Below are 21,712 nucleotides of genomic sequence, written 5' to 3'. Positions count from 1 at the left end.
ACAGTAATGTGACTTATGTCCTTGTGACTTCGACTTGATTCCGAAGACGAAGGAACCACTTTGTGGCATTCACTTCAGAAATGTTCCAGAGATTTGACAGGCAGTAGACCGCCCCACTCGCACCATCAACAGAACGCAGGCTTTGCTAATGGTACACTACGCCTTCCACATCGCCGACAACAGGTAATGCACAGTGCTGGTGGCTTTAAAGGACAGTAACAGGTGCAAATGCTTAACTCTTTTGTATCGGTTGTGAATAAATAGTTGCCACTATTTAAATTCGAACCCTCGTATATTGGCCGAAACTATTAGCACAATTCACGATAGATGTCTTGAATACACATGGCTGTTGCAGCCTGAGAAATGTGCAGTGGTGGAGTGTTGTTTTACTGTGGACACACAAAGCTGTATGATAAGATACAAATGGTTTCCCCTGTTCTCACATTTTAAAAGAACCCATTAAAGTTAGACTGGCAAACAACATAATACAGACAAGAGTTTCCCATTAACCCCATGACATTGTATTTAAATACCCTACTGGTTGCTATGAAATCAGATGTAATAAGTGAGCTAATATAATTATTTTACATATCAGCTAATAGGATAGATATAGCAAACACAAAATAGTCTTTTGTAATGTAGTGCAATACAGTGTTTTTACACTGCCTTGCACTTTCACTTCTTTTTCCTCTTGAGCAGCATGCAGCACTCCTTTTTGCGACATTTTTTTTCTTCTCAGTTGGGGGTATCTGCATTAGATAGTCGACATTTTTGCCTGAACTCTCATAGGGATTATCCTCAATGAAAAAAGAGGGAAGATAGTGTTCAATGTCCTGTTGATAAAGAGTTTGTGAGATGGAGCACAAGCTCAGATTGTGAAAGAATGGGGAATGAAATCAGCTATGCCGTTTTTCCAGGAATTGTCCTGTCATTTTCCTAAAGCAATTTAGAGTAATCACAGAAAACCTAAATCTGGATGGCCAGACACGAATTTAAACTATTTCCTGGGTATACCAATAGCCCTGAAGCAGGTGTAGCAGTCCCCCCCCCCCCTCCCTTCTACTGACCTTATGATACATTTAAGAGCCATCTAACAGCTAGAAACTGAACTCCATGTATTTATACAGTGAAGCATGCATTTGCAAGCTGAGCTCATCATAAGATTTGAATGTTACTACTTCATGTGACTATAGCTACTTGTTTGATGTGATAGGATTAAGTAAGATTTGGAATGCTGTTTCATCTGACCTTGAAAAACAAGGCAGTTGACTTAGCTGGCAGACTGCATCAACAGTGGTACTCAATAATGATACATTGTTTTTGCTGCCTTTCACTGCTGGTGGCACTATAACTTCATTTTTGGTAGGCGGCAGCAGCAACAATTTCTGGCAAAGGTGCTGTGGGCCTTTTGCAGTGTATAAAAGGGCTGCCATTCAGGAATCAGTCTGGTGAGATCAGCAGACGTTGCCCACAACTGAAGATGGTGGCCAGGTGGACCATGGAAATATTGTCCAAATGATAACATCTGGTTGCAGACTGTACAAAAATCACGCTCGTGTAGTTTGAGACCAACTAGTTCTTCGAAGTGTATGTGTTTGTATCACTTCCCGAAGGTTTTTCTCTGTAGCCTTAAAATTGACTTGAATAGCATACATCTCAGGGATGTTAATTTGTGAGTTTTGTGTAGAGATTCCACTAGTAAATGACAGATGGCAAAAAGTAAAAAATTGTCAGACTGCAAGAAATGTTGCATTCTGTGTGATTAACAGTATTACAATCTCGGTATTAGTCTGTTGCACCTTGTTAGTAGTTACAGAAGTAAGTGATCATGTCTAAAGATTTTTGTAGTAGTTGATACTCTCCTGGGGTGAAAGGTTTTAGTGCTTTTAGTGACAGCCTCCTGAAGGCCATCCACCTATACTCTGCTTATGGTATCATATTACATTTGTTCCATTTATGGGCCATTCCATGCCAGTCAGTCTAATTTTGGAAAAAGTTCCTGCATGACTACTACAGATTTTGTTGACATTTTGTGTATTTTATGTGAACATTCACAAATGTTCCCAATGAACGTTGGTAAACATTTACTTTTACCAATGCAACACTTGCAGAGACTAGTTTGACCCCATAGTGTGGCTATCAACTGCACCTGTGAAATTTTGGCAACTTTGAAACATATCATCTCTGGCAGTATATTCTTGAAAGAAACAGAACTAGGCCATCTTGTACATATTTTTGCACTCTGTTAAACAAAATAATAAAGAAGTTGTCTTGAAGTTCTCATAAGGATAATTTGAAGCAAAGCGTGTCAAAAAATGCCTGAAAAAATATGAAGTTTAGCGTTTTATATCTGAAGATCTTAGATTACACAAAATTTCTTTCTCCTTCTGCTTTCCAGTAGTTTACAAATTGAGGGCAATTTTTTTTGTAAAATGCTGTAAATGGGTATTTTTTGCCCAATTGTATACAGAAATCTGTTGCAAACTCTTAAATAGTTTTCATTAGTATTGCCATGTTCTAAACCACCTAAAAAAATATGTTCAGGCCCTAAAAGCAATGACAAGGTGGACCTACTTTGAAAATACAACTATGTTCCTGCTAGTACTCAAGTCTCGACATATTTCATGTTCTAAAATTGTTCAGTACATTCTGGGAAGGGGTGGGGGATAGTGGAGGAGGAGAGGAGCAAAGGAGTTGCAACCTGTGGTTGCATTGGCTGAGTGGTGCACAGTGAGGAGGGATGTGAATTTAGAGGAGATGATAGGACATAGGGAGTGGAAATTGTTGGGTGTAGTGTGTGGAGAGAGTAGGTTATTGTAGGTTGAGGCTGGGATAATTTCAGGAGTAGTGAATGTAAGGATAGCTCCCATCTGGGCAGCTCAGGAAAGCTGGTGTGATGGGGAGGATCCAGAGGGCCTGGGTAGTGAAGCAGCCATTGAAATTCAGCACATAATGTTCAACTGCATGCTGTGTCAGCATGTAGTCAGCTTTATTTTTGCCCATAGTTTGACAGATCTGGAATAGGAAGTGGGTGGGTGGATTGCCCAAGTTTTGCACCTGGGTCTTCTACAGGGCTTTGACGTCTGACAGTGGATTGGGAGTGGCATAGAGATGGATCAGAATGTTGTATAGATTGAGTGGATGGTGTAATACCACTTTAGGACTGGTGGGAAGGATCTTGGGTAGGATGTCCCTCATTTCAGGGTATGGTAATCATAGCTGGTTCTAGGGGGTGGTGAGAAGATTGAGACTGTGTGATGATAGAATTCGGGATATTTCTTCCAGACTAGGTCTAGGGAATAGTGCCTGTCTGTGAAGGCCTTCGTGAGACCTTTGACATATCAGGCAAGGGACTCTTGCCACCACAGATAGTGACCCAGTGGTCAGGCTGTATGGGAAGGATTTTTTGTGTGGAAGGGATGGTAGCTGTTGAAGTGCCATTACTGTTGGTGGTTGGTGGGTTTAATGTGAACAGAGGAGTGGATGGAGCCATCAGAGAGGAACTGGTCAACATCCACGACGGTGGGACACCGTGTTGTGAAGGACCAGCTGAATCAGATGGAAGAGGTGTAGGGAGAAGGGATGAGCACTGGGTGTTATGGCCCTGAGACTGTCATGTTGGTATCACCAGTCAACCTGGAACCTCTTATGCCAACCTATTTGTGCCATCTATGAGGAACCTTTCCAGCCAAAAACCAAACCCCTGCTCTGGTTCAGATTGGAAATATTTCTGTGATTTGGATTTGGGGCCAAGACACTCTATACTCATTCCTTCACAACCTCAACACCTTCTGTCCCATCTGCTTCACCTGATCCTCCTCAACTCACGTCACCTGCCTGGCTGTTGACCATAGACTCTCTGATGGCTACATCAATACTTCTGTCCACATGAAACCTACAAACGACCAACAGTATGTGAATTTCGATAGCTGCAATCCCATCTACACCAAAAAGTTACTCCAGTACAGCCTGGCTATTTGAGGATGGCGTATCTGCAGTGAGAACAACTCCCTTGCGAGTATAATGAAGGTCTCACAAAGGTCTTGACAGGCAGTCACTATCCCTTGGACATACTCCATACTCCTAAATTTCCTGTGCCCCCCCCCCCCCCCCCCCCCCCACACACACACACACACACACACACACACACACACAGTCCTCCTCCCAGCCTCAAGCAGGAGTGACTTATCATCATGCCCTGAAATAGGGACATCCTACACAGGATCCTTCCCACCCCTCCTAAAGTGGTGCCCCATCACCTGCCCAAGCTCCACAAAATAGTAGTCCATTTCTATGCCACTTCAAACCCTAACCCTTTGCCACAGGGATCCTATTGCAATGGAAGACCCAGGTGCAAGACCTACTCTCTCCACACACTACACCCAACAATTTCCGCTCCGTCTGCCCTATCACCTCCTCTAAATTCACATCCCCTCCCATCTCACTGTGCACCACTCTGCCAATGTAACCACAGGTCTCAACTCCTAATCCACCCACATAGTGCTTCCTACTCCAATCCTGTTAGTATTATCCATACTATCAGAGGCCAGGGCACCAGTGAAAAGTCATGTCATTTACCCAACTGCCAAACAGCTGCCATGAGCAAAGTAGACCACATTGTGGCACAATATGCAGCTGAACAGAACATGATTGATTTCAGTGGGTGCTTCACAACCTGGGCCATGTGGATCCTCCCCTCCACCAACAGCTTTTCTGAACTGTGCCGAGGGGAGTTAGCCTTATAACACATCCTCCACTCCCAGAATCATCGCGGCCCCAACCTACGGTAAACTACTGCCTCCACACTATCCAACCAAAAATTTCCACCATCTCTTTCCTATCACCTTCTCCCAATTTATGTCCCCTCACACTCATTGTGCACCACTGTACGTCAATGCACTCACAAGTCTTTCCCTTTTCTGCCCCTTTCCTTTTCCGCTCCAGGTCCCCCCTCCCTCCCATAGTCCCCTGGTGCTGTGCTTGGTTTTGTCCTGCAAGCATCTAGTAGCTACTTGTCCTGCCAGGCAGTGCTGACTCCCCTTCATCCACCTACCCTGCTATCTGTTCCCCCTGCCTGCCTACATCCAGATTGCTACTTTTGTTCAGTGGGACAGTTGCATTCTGGCCGGAGATAGCAGTTGCGTGCTTGCATATGTACGTGTGCATTCATGTGTGTGGCTTTATGCTGAGTAGCAATCTATCCTTCTTCCCTTTACGGTGAGTAGCACTATCCTTTTCATAATGTACTGGAGCATATAAGCGGAGTTTTATATTATTGAAACGCTTTGAGCGAGCTTTTTCAGACTCGAACCCAGTATTTGAGTCAGGAATTTCCTTACCTGATGTACTGTACTTTAAATAAGAAACCAGTTTTTATCTTTATCAGTAGTTTATCTTCTTTCAAAGTATTTAGCACATTGAGATTCAGCAAATCAATGAAACAAGTAAAATGTTTACACATAGGTTCATTATTGCATTTGTCATGTTTGTTTTGCTGTCAGTGAATTAGGGCTGAGTGTTATCTGAAAGGTTGAAGTGCTCAGCAATTTTCACCCTTTTACCCCCCTCAGCAAATGGACTTAGGTGTGGGAACCCTCCACCAATGTGGGCTGAAGTGAAACTTGCTAGAGGTCAAAAGCCTGTTAAGAAATGGAATGTGCTGTTAGAGCTACATAGATTACATTCTTTTTAGGTGTCCACATGTCCTTGATCAAGCACACATTGATTTGTTATAAGGAGCTCTCATATAGAATTCAAATTCTGTTAAATCTGTACTTCTAAAAATTGTTGCTGTTTGGTAAATAATATGCTGGATTAAAACTCTTAAAATCAATAAACTCTTAGTCTTGATGATTGAAAAGGCTGATAACTAAGAGTAACTTTTAAAGCAGTTTATCTGGAACACTCGTATACAAAGTATTAGTTTCCCCTGCCAATTAGTTGCAGAATTATGACTTGTGAAAGAAGGTGGTGTGACCCGGAAATTGCAACCCCCATCTGGCAATCTATCTTCAGACCCAACTTCGGGTCTTAATAACTTTGGAACTTTTCCACACAGTCCAGTGAAATTTTTACGACCCAGTAACATCCATTTAGAGAACACACTCCATGAATCAAAACACCAACAACATATTTCTGAGGGAAAAAAAAATTCCAAAATGTGATTAAAAAATGTAATACGTTAAAAGGTATGTATTGTACTGCCCTCTATGCCAAATAGACTTCACTCAAAAAGGTATAAATTTTTTGTGGTAAGCTTAATGTGGCCTAAACATGCACAGAACTCATCATGCCCATGTCAGTCACAAAGACTGAGTTACATGCACACGAAAATACAAAAATTTGAAAAATTACCTGAAAAACATGGATTTTCGAAGTGTGGTAGCACGAAAGAGGCAAGTGGTATCCAAGCCAAATTTCACACACTGCATAATTAGACCATAATGATATATATCTCAAAATTTCTGCATGTTATTGCAAGACATTTGTGTACAATGGAAGTCGACAGATGTTTGATGATGTGGCCATTGTTCCACAACACAATTTTGTAAAAACATATCATAAACTGTTCTGCCTCTTCTTATCCTCCCCCACAACTGTTTAATCACTAAGCAACAACGTATAGACAGATTAACACAACCTATCATTAATGTTTACTGCACCTTAACTGCCAAAAACCAGTTGATTATGCTTTGAACAGAAGTTCTCCCACACTTTAGCTACTGTAATCTGTACATTGAGTGGAAAATTGTACTATCTTCCTGACACTGTGTGGTAGGAACTGGAACTGTCGTAACAATATGTTCAAAAGGAATCCAACACCTGTCTGCCAAACGTGGCCAATGAAATGATCTTGCTGGTCCTGCTGGTGCCATGAAGTTCACAAATACTTCACCTTTTGCTTTACAGCACTCTGCAACACATCCTGAGTAGCATTTGTCATCATAAACAGCAATAACATAGCAACCTGGTTGTATGTTGCTGCTTTTGCTTCTGAATCCTGTTTCCAGTTTCTAAACAGTTTCTTCTTTTTTTATTAGAAAATATGTAAACATGGCTTACTTGGTTATTGCACCAATGCCTTCAGTTGTATTTTAATTATATATCTAAATTTGAAAGATAATTAGTCTGTAACAATTCTGTATTTCGGAAGGATGGGGAAAGACGAGAATATGAAAATTTTGCAGGAAAGTATTAGTTAGGTGTACCGTGTAATGGATACACTGTCAATCTGTGTGATTGACCACTGGGTTTAATGTAAACCCCCACAGGCTTGTAAGTTCTCTAATTTAGACAGATTATTAATTATTGGCTTATTTGAATAAAAAAGTGCATTATCTGATTCAGAAAAATTAGGGGATGCAAGTATAATGTCAAACTTGGGGAAATTGGCTTAAGGGATTAAAAAATGAAAGTATTTTTGGATGTGGCAGTACTTGTAGGTAATTACTTAATGAATTTTCAGAAAAATAAACCATTTACTGAAAAGTGTGGAATTAGGGATGTTGACTGAGTTAGGTCTTTTAGTGAATAAAATGTTAAAGAGCTCGCACCATATTGACAATTGCCCACTAGTGGAACAAAGCCTATTTCAGATTTATACTAACGGAAAATGTGTAATGGAAAGCTAACAGTCCCATTGGAATTGTAAAATAGTAATCTATATTGTGAATAATATTACCTAAAATACTGCGTAAATAATTGAAAGTTTTGTGTACATATGCTTGGGTAAGTTAAATCGGTTGAGACAAGAAAGGGGAAAAATTATTTTAGTAGTAGTAATGTGGCAAATGTAGTCAAAACATTTTGCTACATTTCACAGTGTAGTAAATTTTGATTTGAAGCTGGATTTTTTACTTGTCTAGAGTTTGGTTTTGTGTTCATGTATTAGTGTCATTCAGTAATCAGACAAATTAGTTTGGGAAAAAAAAAACTGTTTGTTGGGCAAGTTTGGTGCTTTTATGGCTTCGAGTTGGCATCACTGGGATGAACCCTGATCAGCTGATGTATCAACATTTTGATTATAACATCAGAAACTTATTTAAAGATGGAGAGTCCACTTGAAACATCCACATTAGTTGAACAACATTCTGTTATTCGTTTTTTACTTGCCGAAGGTGAGAAAACAGTGAATATATACTGTAGAATGTCTAAAGTTTATGGTGAAGGTTGTATGAATCTTGCAAATTTTTACAAGTGGGTAGAGTGACTCAGTGACAAACGCCATTCTGGCCGACCAGTTGCAGTTTCAACTCCCTCACTTGAAAGTTGAATTGATGACATTATTTGTGCCGACTGCTGTGACTGTGGAAATGATATTTGATAGGGCTCAAGTTAGTATTGGTACAGTTCATAACATTATCTGTAACACGCTGAAGTATCACAAAATGTGCAAGATTGGTCCCAAAGGAGTTGATGCAGCTACACAAGGAAACGAGGCTGAGAGTGTGCACAGAAAATTTCAATTGTGTTGACTTGCATTTACTATTACATCTACATACATACTCTGCAATCCACCATAGGTGCGTGGCTGAGGGTACCTCGTACCACAACTAGCATCTTCTCTCCCTGTTCCACTCCCAAACAGAACGAGGGAAAAATGGCTGCCTATATGCCTCTGTATGAGCCCTAATCTCTCTTATCTTTGTGATCTTTCTGTGAAATATAAGTTGGTGGCAGTAAAATTGTGCTGCAGTCAGCCTCAAATGCTGGTTCTCTAAATTTCCTCAGTAGCGATTCACGAAAAGGAGGCCACCTTTCCTCCAGAGACTCCCACCTGTGTTCTTGAAGCATTTCCGTAACACTTGCGTGATGATCAAACCTACCAGTAACAAATCTTGCAGCTCGCCTCTGAATTGCTTCTATGTCCTCCCTCAATCCGACATGATAGGGATCCCAAACGCTCCAGCAGTACTTAAGAATAGGTTGTATTAGTGTTTTATAAGCGATCTCCTTTACAGATGAACCACATCTTCCCAAAATTCTACCAATGAACCGAAGAAGACTATCCGCCTTCCCCACAACTGCCATTACATGCTTGTCCCACTTCATATCGCTCTGCAATGTTATGCCCAAATATTTAATCGACGTGACTGTCAAGCGCTAAACTGCTAATGGAGTATTCAAACATTACGCAGATTATTTTTCCTATTCATCTGCATTAATTTACATTTATCTATATTTAGAGTTAGCTGCCGTTCTTTACACCAATCACAAATCCTGTCCAAGTCCTCTTGTATCCTCCTACAGTCACTCAATGACAATACCTTCCCATACACAACAGCATCATCAGCAAACAGCCACATATTCAGAAAACAACAGCGGACCTACCACACTTCCCTGGGGCACTCCAGATGATACCCTCACCTCTGATGAACACTCACCATCGAGGACAACGAACTGGGTTATATTACTTAACAAGTCTTTGAGCCACGCACATATTTGGGAACCAATCCCATATGCTTGTACCTTCGTTGGGAGTCTGCAGTGGGGCACAGAGTCAACGCTTTCCGGAAGTCAAGGAATGTGGTATCCGTCTGATACCCTTCATCCATGGTTTGCAAGATATCATGTGAAAAAAGGGTGAGTTGCGTTTCACAGGAGCGATGCTTTCTAAAGCCGTGCTGATGCATGGACAGCAACTTCTCTGTCTCAAGGAAATTCATTATATTCGATCTGAGAATATGTTCAAGAATCCTGCAACAAACTGATGTTAAGGATATTGGTCTGTAATTTTGAGGATCCGTCCTTCTACCCTTATTATATACAGGTGTCACCTGCACTTTTTTCCAGTCGCTCGGGACTTTACGTTTGGCAAGAGATTCGCGATAAATGCAAGCTAAGTAAGGAGTCAATGCAGTAGAGTACTCTCTGTAAAACCGAATTGGAATCCCATCAGGACCTGGTGATTTATTTATTTTCAATCCATTCAGCTGCTTCACAACCCCAGGGATGTCTATCACTATGTGCTCCATACAGGAATCTGTAAGAGACTCAAACAGCAGTATGTTTGTGTGATCCTCCAACGTGAAAGATTTCTCAAATGCTAAATTTAAAATTTCAGCTTTCGTTTTGCTGTCTTCAGTTGCCAGGCCAGACTGATCAGTGAGTGACTGAATAGAAACCTTCGACCCACTTACCGATTTTACGTAAGACCTGAATTTCCTTGGGTTTTCAGCAAGATTTTTTGCTAAGGTATGACGGTGGTAGTGGTTGTATGCTTCGCGCTTCGCTCTTTTTACAGCAGCACGAATCTCTACTTACTTTCGCCTGTCCTCATTCTCCCGATCTTTCTTGTAGTGCGAGTGCAACTGTCTTCGCTTCCTGAACATTCTCCGAATTGCACTGTTAAACCACGGTGGGTCTTTCCCATCTGTAATCCACTTTTCAGCACATACTTGTCCAATGTGTGATTTACAATGTGTTTAAAATTTGCCCATAATTCTTCCACGTCCATTGTACCGGAAGTAAATGAAGTCGATTCATTTACTAAGTGGGATGCTAACAACTGCTTATCTGTTCTTTCTAGTAAGAATACTCTCCTAGCCTTCTTGACTGGCTTTTTAACTTTCGTAACCATAGTCGTAATGACATCATCATGATCACTAATCCCTGTCTCAACACTGACACCATCAATGAGGTTCGGTCTGTTTGTGCCTACCAGATCTAAAGTATTTACATTACGCATTGGCTGTCGATTTAGCTGCTCAAGACAGTTTTCGGATAATGTGTTCAAAAGTAATTCACAAGACCTGTACCACCTGTAATGAATCCATAGGCATACCAGTCTATACTAGGTAGGTTGAAGTTGCCTCTGACTAATATAGCATGATTTGGGTACTTTTGCGATATAGAGTGTAGAGTCCCTTTGAATGATTCTAGAACTGTCATGGTGGAATCTGGTGGCCGGTAATAACACCCAACAATTAACTTTATTTCTCCTAGCCCTGTTAAACGTGTCCAGATAACTTCACAATCACACTCTACTTCAACCTCAGTAGACACAATATTTTTGTCAACTGCAATGAAGACACCACGTCCTACGGTGTCTAATCTGTCTTTCTGATACACGTTCCAACCCTCACTAAATATTTCGGAACTTCCCATCTGTGTTCAGCCAGGTCTCAGTCCCGAGAATAATTTGCGCGCCACACACTTCCTGGAGGGCAGTAAATTCAGAAACTTTATTCAGAACACTCTGAAAATTTACTGCTAATATCTTGATAGCTGAAGTGTCTTTACACTGAGCGCATCCTGATTTCCCTGCCTCCACGTCGACTGGTGAGTGTTCATCAGGACACCTCGCACTACTACTTAACCTAAAAAAACCCATGTGCACGCCACAAGTACTCTGCTACCCGAGTAGCCGCTTCCTTTGTGTAGTGCACCCCTGACCTATCTAGGGGCGTCCTACAATTCCCCACCCAATATTGCAAGTCTAGAAATCTGCAGCCAAGACTGTCAGTCGACAAAGCCCCTGGTTGAGAACCTCCACTCGACTCCAAACCAAATGACCCCGATCCACTCTAGGAACAATGCTGCAAATAGAGAGCTCTGCTTGCACCCCGCGTGTGAGGCCAGTGGTCTTCACCAAATGCGCCAGCCGCCTGTATGAACTGAGGATTGCCTCAGAACCCAAGTGACAGTCATCATTGGTGCAGACTTGAGCTACTACTTGCAGACGACTGCACCCCGTACGCTCGATAGCCGCAGGCAGGGCCGCCTCCACATCTTGGATGAGGCCCCCCAGCAGACCGAGTGCACGTTGGAATTCTTTCCAGCCCTGTACGTTATTTCCCTAAGGGGCTCCATCACCCGCCTAGCATTGGAGCTCCCAATAACTAACAAGCCTTTGCCCCCATGTGCCTGCTTGGGCCCTGCTGAAGGAGCAGCCACCTGCCCACCGACAGGATGAACGGGCGAGGCCAACCGGCCAGCCTCCACATCGACCCTCCGACTCGAGCGACGAGAACACATTGCAGTCTGCCCCTCACCCTGAGGTGAGGGCGGCCCCAGCACGCCGGGTACACTAGAAGGTGCCTTGGCGGCTTAGTCAGTGGACACAGCAAGCGACACCTGGGTGTCTCAAGCGATGCGCCAGACCCTCCGCCGTCGCTGCATCTTGAGGCAGCAGCCTGAAGGCGGCTGACCGTGGCAAACAGCACACTCAACTGCTCGCGAACCGCAGCCAGTTCCTCCTGTGGCCGCACACAGCACGCACACACCCTATCCATCCTACTCCTAATATCTGGACGTATAGAGTTGCGACAAATAAAACAGCAATATGCGACTGCACAGTTGAGTCACCAGTGCTAGGTTGAGCTGCGATATATGAACAATTATTTATGAACCAAGCAATCAAATGACCACGACTACGCCACTATACAGATATTCCAATGCGATCCTACCCCTGTCTTACACGATGTTACACTCTACCGTTATTAAAATTTGATACCACCCCTTTCTGATTCGAAAATACGCAAAGATCCGAAAAATTTCCCCACGCAAGCACACAAACAAAGTAATTTGAATTAAACCTGCAGAACTAATATGAAAAACTGAATATATGACTAGTTTCTGCTGCTACTGCTCCTCGCGCGCGTCACTCTGCAATCACAGATGAAACTGCACTGGCCTCTGTCTGCTGCTGACTCACTCTACAAAATAAACAGAAAGCACTGGCTGTTCAAAACAAACAACTGACTATCGACTCAGCGAATTTATACTTTACAGCTATCAATAAGCAATATTACTCCTCTCAAATATGAGAATACGCAAGGATTTTATGTAATTAAATATGCAAGTGCACAAACACTTGGAAAGAATGAGCCAGAATCAAAAAGACAAAGCATGAAGTGGAAGCACACCAACTTACCTGTCACGGAAAGTTTCAAAACCCAAACATCAGCAGGAAAAGTCATGTTGACGGTGTTTTGGGATGCTGAAGGTCCAGTTTTTTGTGATTCCCGAAGAGCAGTGTAAGATAAACAGCCAGTACTACTCGGATTTGCTGTTAAACAAGGTGAAGCCAGCCGTGAGGGATGTCGTGGATCTCGGAGGAGAGGTGTGATTTTCCAGCAAGACAATATGCATTCTTGTATTGCTCAACTAACCCATGAAACCATTGACAAAATGGAAGTACTGCCTCATCCTCATCGTCATTACAGTCCTGATTTAGCACCTAGTGATTTCCATTTGTTTGGTGCACTGAAGGTGGTTTTCTTTGCAGCTGGAATAAGAAAGCTTGTAGCCTATTGGAACAAGGGCATAAATGTTCGAGGGGATTATGTTGAAAAGTAGAAAAAGTATTGTTTTGTAAAAATAAAAATTTTCTTCTCCAGAAAAATTTGTCTCCTTAATTATTGAATGACCCTCGTATATATTGTATTGTAATTGCTTTTTGGGCTTCTGCTAAAGTTTTGAGTGATTACAAACTTGACAACCAGATAGAAAAATTTAGCAGAAGTCGTGAAAACATACTAGAAGTCTAAATTAATGATGTATCACCAGCCAATATTTTCAAGGAATGTAAAACTGTACGCCCAGGGGTTTCAAATTAAAGTTCTGTACAATTAATAAAATTTCTTATGTATGTTTCATAAAGTATGTGCTTCAAAAGTAATTTGATACCATTTACATTTTCATTTTTAAAGTCTCTTAAAGTGTAAAAATAGGAAATTTGCTGTTTGAGTAGGATCTGATACAAGCGGTTTACTAGTGCTTAATTTTCCTGTTAGTATTCCTGACCAGGATGGCAAGGAGAAACAATTTTATGAAATTTATCCCATTTTCACTTTTTTGATGTATGCCATTAGTTCTGAGAATTAAGGTACTGACTGGAAATTTGAGCCAAAGATACATGTTACCAGTGTAGTGAGTACCAAGTCAGTGTTGAATAACAATGCTTTGAAATTTATCATTCATAGCAATAAATTCGTAAAAGGTCTTCAAACATAATTACTGTATATATGATTTAAGCTTAATTACTAATCATTTCATTTAAAAACCTTTTTTCTCATATGTTATGTGCAAGTACGCTTGACCAACTTCTGCTCTTCTCAAAAATAATGTAACTATAAATGCTTTGTGGGTGTACATGTTAATTCAGTGGATACTACTTTGGGTCTCAGATGAATACTATTATATGTAAGGTAGAGCTTGTTTGTTAATTCAGGAAGATTTGACAGAAGTTTTTAATTTGCACAAATTATTTTAAGTTACTTTGTGGCCAGCTGTACTTGATAAGGCACGTTGCTGGTAATCAGTATTTTGTTGTTGGTTGCAGTATTTTACAGCTTGTGATTTCAAAATTAGATGTCCTGTGTGACGTTTTGGTAGTTAAGAGTAATGATGACCACATCACCATAAGGTGGCCAGTGTTAAGTATGTTGAAAAACCTGCAGTTGCTTTGATGTTGTTTCAAGGTGTTTTGGTGACTCACTACACCATCTTCAGGCCTCAGCTGATGCTGGGGGAGTTAACTGCAATTAAACATTCACTCCCCATGTGTGCCAAAAATTTGTGAACTGGCTTCAGTAGAATACTGCTAAAGTGATATTGTGTAGTTGGTGGTGGTAGAGACATTGCTTTTAAAGTATTCAATGGAAGCCAGTTCATAGTGTTGGCCACTGATGGGATCATGTATACCATGGGAGTTCAGCCCCTCAGTGTCGGTTAAGACTGGAAGATGGTGTATTGGATCACCAAAACTGGTTGTAATGCTAAAAAAAATAAGTAAATAAATAAATAAAATCAAAGCAGCAGCTGCAGGTGTTTAATTTTATTACTTAAGTGAATGGCCCGTCCTGCAGACCATCAGTTACAAGGATGGACATACAAAACATATGTTAAAGTGTCCCATTTGGTATTGGGAAGACCTCTCTTGACACCCACAGGTGGAAGTGGAAATGATAGACATCCAACAGTAAATATTTTCAATGTAAGTCAGTACACAGATGGGCCTTGCCAAGTGCATTTACATGTTGATACAGTATTATTGCACCTGGGAGTGATGATGCTTTGGTTGGCTTGTTGTGAGTTTTTATTGTGATATTTAACGAGGAGACACTGATCTATTTGATAGTATGTGCATAACTGTCTTGAAATCATTGACAATGCAATGGGTTTTCCTCAGTCTGACTATACTTGTTTACTGTAACTTCAGCAGTTTTCTGATAATGGCCATGGGAGGCCAAATGCAGTAATGTTATGGTCAGGTAACACCAGATTTGTGTGATAGTATTATAATGTATGGTAACATTTCTTCCTTAGGTATCATTTATAGATGCAGAGAAATAGTTGTAAGACCCAATACAATTAAAATAATAATCTTTCAGATCCTAGTGGACACTGTTTGGGCATTAAGTTACCTTACTGATGGTGGGAACGAGCAGATACAAATGGTGATTGACAGTGGTGTTGTACCGAAACTAATTCCATTACTGTCCCACAAAGAAGTAAAGGTGAGATACAGATATTTTATGTTTGTCTTCGGTGTCTGTGTATGTGTGGATGGATATGTGTGTGTGTGCGAGTGTATACCTGTCCTTTTTTCCCCTTAAGGTAAGTCTTTCCGCTCCCGGGATTGGAATGACTCCTTACCCTCTCCCTTAAAACCCATATCCTTTTGTCTTTCCTTCTCCTTCCCTCTTTCCTGACGAGGCAACCATTGGTTGCGAAAGCTAGAATTTTGTGTGTATGTTTGTGTTTGTTTGTGTGTCTATCGACCTGCCAGCGCTTTTGTTTGGTAAGTTTCATCATATTTCTTTTTAGATTATAAATATATTTTATGATTTACATATGCAGCTGAGAAATTTTGTAGTAGTATTTTGCACTTGCATCAAGTAAAATATTGTTTTTTGATATCCGTGTGCTTTACAATTGCATTGTGTTAACAATAAATTTATGGTATGCACATCAATAATACTTCATCTCACTTTTCCAGCAACAAGTTGGTTTCTCTCTTTTATTACATTTTTCTCTTTGTTGCTGTGTATTGTTAAGGGTAAAGACATTCACATAAAGTTTCTCATACTGCTACAGAGGTCACAGTGGTAGGCTTCTATTGTGGGTGGTGGAAGAGGATGGTTTGTCAGGATGTCAATAGTCCACCAACAGTGAAGCAGAGTGGATGTCTGGTAGTCATCAGACACATTGTCATAGAAATATCATTGCTAAAACATTTAGTGTTCATCAACAAAAATTGTTTTGCTGCTCGGAGCAGTCAGCATCCCAGGACATAAGCTGCATGCTAAGTGCAAGGTGGTGCAGCAGTGTCAAGTGGCCAGTGGTAATGACTGCATTCATCCAGCTAGGGTGCAGACTGTAGCAGCATGTGAGAGCTTATAGTTCAGACTAGATTGTGCAACAGCCCAGAACATAGAGCACAGAATCACATACTGGCTTCAGGGTGGATGAGATGGCTCCCAGCAACAGTGGTGGCCCCCCAGACAGAGTTCGCCTGCACAGGTAACAGTGGTTTAATGGCTGCACGGCCCGAAGCTCCAGCTGTAGACCTCCAGTGTAGGAGGCTGGCAGCAGTTGAAGTAGGCCCCCTCAGGTGGCCCACAGGTTGGAGGGCAGCATTGGGTTTGGCACCAGCAGCTGGACCATGGCTAGCAATGACTCAGGGTGACTGGTTGAGCCATGTAGACTTTGAGACTGCCATAGGTATACCCCCTCAGGAATGGTGGCTGTCACTGAGAATGTTGACTAAGTGTGATAGTTTGTATGGTCTTTGCCCATCCTTGTTCTGCTGCTTGATCGATTGTGATCGTGTAAGCCAAAAAAAAAAAAAGTCTGTGGCTTGGATGTGAAGTAACCATGCCACCAGTGGTGTAGTGGCTTTGCATTCTTGCTGAGGTGGTGATATTTAAACTCCAGTCCCTTGGCTGTGCCTGGTGATGTGACAACTTCCCTGTGTTATGACAGCAGTTTCTTTCGTATCAGCAAGCATTCCCTGATGTAATAATGTTTGATCAGCTCTTGTCTGATCCACTTATGTGGCCTCTTGCATTAGTTGCGGCAGATATCTTAATTTTACCCAGCTGCGTCGAATCAATTATTTGTGGCATAGTGCGCCTCCCTCCTTCAGGAAAGTCGGTCTCCAAATTTCTGCTCGGTCTCCAAATTTCTGCTCGGTCTCCAAATTTCTGCTCGGTCTCCAAATTTCTGCTCGGTCTCCAAATTTCTGCTCGGTCTCCAAATTTCTGCTCGGTCTCCAAATTTCTGCTCGGTCTCCAAATTTCTGCTCGGTCTCCAAATTTCTGCTCGGTCTCCAAATTTCTGCTCGGTCTCCAAATTTCTGCTCGGTCTCCAAATTTCTGCTCGGTCTCCAAATTTCTGCTCGGTCTCCAAATTTCTGCTCGGTCTCCAAATTTCTGCTCGGTCTCCAAATTTCTGCTCGGTCTCCAAATTTCTGCTCGGTCTCCAAATTTCTGCTCGGTCTCCAAATTTCTGCTCGGTCTCCAAATTTCTGCTCGGTCTCCAAATTTCTGCTCGGTCTCCAAATTTCTGCTCGGTCTCCAAATTTCTGCTCGGTCTCCAAATTTCTGCTCGGTCTCCAAATTTCTGCTCGGTCTCCAAATTTCTGCTCGGTCTCCAAATTTCTGCTCGGTCTCCAAATTTCTGCTCGGTCTCCAAATTTCTGCTCGGTCTCCAAATTTCTGCTCGGTCTCCAAATTTCTGCTCGGTCTCCAAATTTCTGCTCGGTCTCCAAATTTCTGCTCGGTCTCCAAATTTCTGCTCGGTCTCCAAATTTCTGCTCGTGGTAATTCTACAAAATCTCAACCTAAGTCAACACTTACATGCTGTACACTTAGTTTTTGAACACTAGCTCAACTAAAATGACAAGGTTCATTGGCTTTTCTCTTCGTTCTAAACATAATTTTCTAGGTTTAGTCTACTGGAATTTTAAATTCTCCCATTGTGACAAATCCTTCAGGTAACATTTCACAGTAAACACTTGCCCAGCTCTGTATGCTTCATACTTCCCCTTGTATACTGAGTAGGTCCCTATTTTATGCTTGCTTAACTAATCATTACTCGATAAAATTTACCCAATCCACTGCTAGTTGATGCACGGAGAATTCACAGGGTGGACTCTGCCAATGGTAGATATAGATTACACAGAGTAAAACCAAAACTACTACAGTACCAGAAATCAAGATTATTACCATAAAAATGTTGTGGTGCTCCTCATTGTGATACTGATGTAGATGTCGGAGCATTTGCTCAGTGGTAACTTGACTTGACCCTCTTGTGAGGCTATAAGCTCTGTAAACTGCCATACTGTACTGAAGTGTGTGTTGCTCATCCATTGTACATAGTTACCAGTTCTGGACATTCTCGGTGGTAACACCACCTGGAGAAAGGAATCCACATTATTCGCCCTCACCCTCTGACAAAGCTGGGCATGTGACTCATTACTATGTTACATTGTCAGAATAGCAGACTCCCCCTCACTTATACATTAAACACCTACGACAAAGACTTAACAAAACTTGATATAACCCCACTACAATAAGATAGTAACAAAATTGTCATATATTTTATTCAATGTATTTCATGTATCTTGCCCACCCCCCCCCCCCCCCCCCCACAGGTACCAATGTTACATTATCCATTGACTGATTCTGTTCTTGGGTAATTTACCAATGCGCCACCCCACTTGCCCTTTACATTAGAGCACTTTCATATTTGTTTTTCTTTGCTCATTTCCAAACAGCCAATAACATCTTCACAAAGATCAAACTCCCTATTTTTCCCCAATTTTACGTTTAGTCACATGGGAAGGCAGTGGCATCTTTCTACTATATACTACCTTGTACAGTGAAAGCCCAATGCTTCTATCAGTATTATATACATCTAAGGTGTAAGGTAGGTAAAACTCTCAATAATTGTGATAGTTGTTTACATAACTTAGTATCTTGCCTGTAGTACAATGGAAATGTCCAATTCTTCTGTTTGATGAGGGGGTGGGAAGGGCTAGTTCGGAGCTTCTGGATTTACTGTAGCTGGCATAGCTGCATAAAGTTGACATGTAGTGGTTACCTACCAGTATTGGGTTGAATGGACCCAATATGCCTATTCCCACTATATCAAATTCCTTGGTTGCCGCCTGTAATATTTGCTGCAGTACTCGTTGAGGACAGAGATCAGCATGTGGTGTGCACAGTATAAAATTTCTTACATATTTGTCAGTGTCCAGCCTCCTCATCCTCCACCAGTATTGCTGATTGCATTCTTGTAATCTACCCATACATGGTTATGTGCCTCCCTTAACACTTTGTCCTTCAAACACTGCTGTTTAACCAAACAGTTTAGATCACTTATTGTTACTTGTGTAGAAAGTACTTGCTGTGTAATTGTTTCACTAATGAACTTTGCCTCTGGTTTTCAGTAGATATTATATGAGCTGGCAGAAACAGCTCTAAACATATTGAAAATGCAATGAGTGTACATTACCCAAAGTGTGCTTGCTTATCATTCTGGGTTAAATTCAGGAGAGGTAGAACTAATTTTGAAGTTTTCACAAAATCTAACTGCAACCATTACATCATTGCTTACACAATTATATCATTTACAATAAAGTTTTGACTATTTGCTGAAAAATGAGAAGCTAAATTTGAAAGATATATTTGGTATAGGTAAGTCTTATATAAATCTCGTGAACATTTAATCTGTTTCAAAATGGTTTAGATGTGAAGTAGGCACAATAAGCTTCCAGGTGATGACAGTTAATAGCAAGAGCTTATGGGAACCAAATGCTCCAGAAGAGTGCTGTAAGTAATGCAAGATATGCTTCTTCTGAATTTCTTTGATCTTTCTTTTGTTGCCAGAGTATTATTTGTGTGACACACTAAAATATCTTTTCCTCTTTGAGCAGCTTTTGACTTCTCTCAGTGAACCCTCTAGTGCAGTTTACATCCACACTTTAACTTCTATGTCTTTGTTCTGTTCTGCCATACCCTAACTGTACTATGCACACCTTCTGGGATGAACTTGGTCTACTTTCCTATTCTGTTCTGCTAATCTCCCCTGCCCCCCCCCCCGGTCTCTCTCTCTCTCTCTCTCTCTCTCTCTCGTGTGTGTGTGTGTGTGTGTGTGTGTGTGTGTGTGTGTGTGTGTCATCTGGACGGTCAGTTGCTCGATAGTGCACATCTGTTTGCCCATACACATCTCCACAGCTGTCATTCGCCTGTCATGTGGGGCACTACAGTTGCCTCTGCACTGTTTTTGGATAACACCATTTTGTCATCCATCGTTTACTTTAACCGTGACGCTACACGAACAGTTTAAAAACTTAGCTGTTTGTGAAATGCCTCCACCATTTGCCAGAAAGTCAGCTTTTTTGGATATCCAATAAATTGTTCTGTTTCCACATTACAACAATGACTGCTCTGTTTCCTGTGTCCTCCAACACTCTTTTTGCACCTCCCACTGCTAGTGCTGCCAGCAGCCACAAGTGATTATGGCACGCAGATGTTGGTCACTATGGTGGTGACACTAATGTGAGTGGATCATTTAGTTTTGCTTGTTCTTACTATTTAACTTTATCTTCCTTTGAGTAAATATGCTTATAATGTTTCCAGTGGCTATAGTGTGATGTTTCTGTCTTGTGCAATAGAATGGTTGTGTAAGCCATGACTTTTCTCCTGCTCCTACTATAGTAACTTGACTGATGATAGAAGTACTTTTTAAGACCAGTAGGAAAAATTGTGCATATCATTTTAGGTCCAGACAGCGGCTCTCCGGGCTGTTGGTAACATTGTTACTGGAACTGATGAGCAGACCCAGGTTGTTTTGAATTGTGATGCTCTTTCACATTTTCCTGCCTTACTTACTCATCAAAAAGAAAAAATTTGCAAGGTAACTAAATAACTTACCCATAGGAAGTTTTTTATCTTCCTGAATTTAGTGAGGCAAATTCCTACTTTTAGGAGTAATTTAAGTTGTGAATTAAGTATGTCTGGTGGTTGTATTGAAAGTGTATTTTCTATTGTGTTTAAGCAAATGTTCACACTGTTTAAATGTTTGTATAGGAAGCAGTGTGGTTCTTATCGAATATCACAGCTGGAAATCAACAACAGGTTCAAGCTGTTATAGATGCAGATCTTTTGCCCAAAATAATTAGAAATCTCAGCAAGGTAAGTGTTGAAAGTTTGGTGGTATTGTTAAATTTTTTTATGTTGCTGCCTCTAACCATGTCTTACCTCCTCCATAGAATTAGTTCCTCTTGTAAACCATGTTATATCACTGTAATCATCATACTACGTACAGAAGGTTTCTCTGCCACTGGTCTGTAGAGTTCAGCATAATGTTGACTTCTGCCATAGTCCAGTAATGATGATGTATTCTCACATTTTTGTACTTCGTGGTTATTATTAAATTGGGTGTTCTATTTCACTTCAGTTTTTGTAGTAGTTCCTGAATAAGGAAGCTAGTGGGAAAACACTTACTCTTTCAAAATCGGATACTTAGCAATGTTCTAAGCAAGTGGTAATAGATAACCTGTACCAATAACTGTGCTCTTGAAATATTTATAAGAAAAAGCTGCTGTTTTCTCCAGACCTAGTATGGGTAAAAATACGTCAGTTCTCTTTGAATTAATGGATTAAGTACTGTGCTGTTGAAAGTAAAGAAGGGGAATCAAAAACAATGAATCCATTTGCATTAAGGCTCCAATAAATTTCCCATTTTCTCATAATCGATT

General features: G+C 41.2%; 1 protein-coding gene across 1 annotated transcript in view; it reads left to right on the top strand.

Moving 5' to 3' along the window:
• Positions 1-21,712, top strand: part of LOC124612359 (importin subunit alpha-3) — a 110,888-nt gene that overhangs the window by 69,496 nt on the left and 19,680 nt on the right. The window contains exons 6-8 of the mRNA XM_047140516.1: positions 15,336-15,461; positions 20,734-20,868; positions 21,042-21,146. Coding sequence (XP_046996472.1) covers positions 15,336-15,461; positions 20,734-20,868; positions 21,042-21,146 — 366 coding nt within the window. The remainder of the gene's footprint in view (positions 1-15,335; positions 15,462-20,733; positions 20,869-21,041; positions 21,147-21,712) is intronic.

Source organism: Schistocerca americana, chromosome 4, assembly GCF_021461395.2.
Source record: "Schistocerca americana isolate TAMUIC-IGC-003095 chromosome 4, iqSchAmer2.1, whole genome shotgun sequence".
Classification (NCBI taxonomy): Eukaryota; Metazoa; Arthropoda; class Insecta; order Orthoptera; family Acrididae; genus Schistocerca; species Schistocerca americana.
The sequence above is the reverse complement of the archived record's forward strand: the minus strand, read 5'-3'. Positions and strand labels throughout refer to the sequence as shown.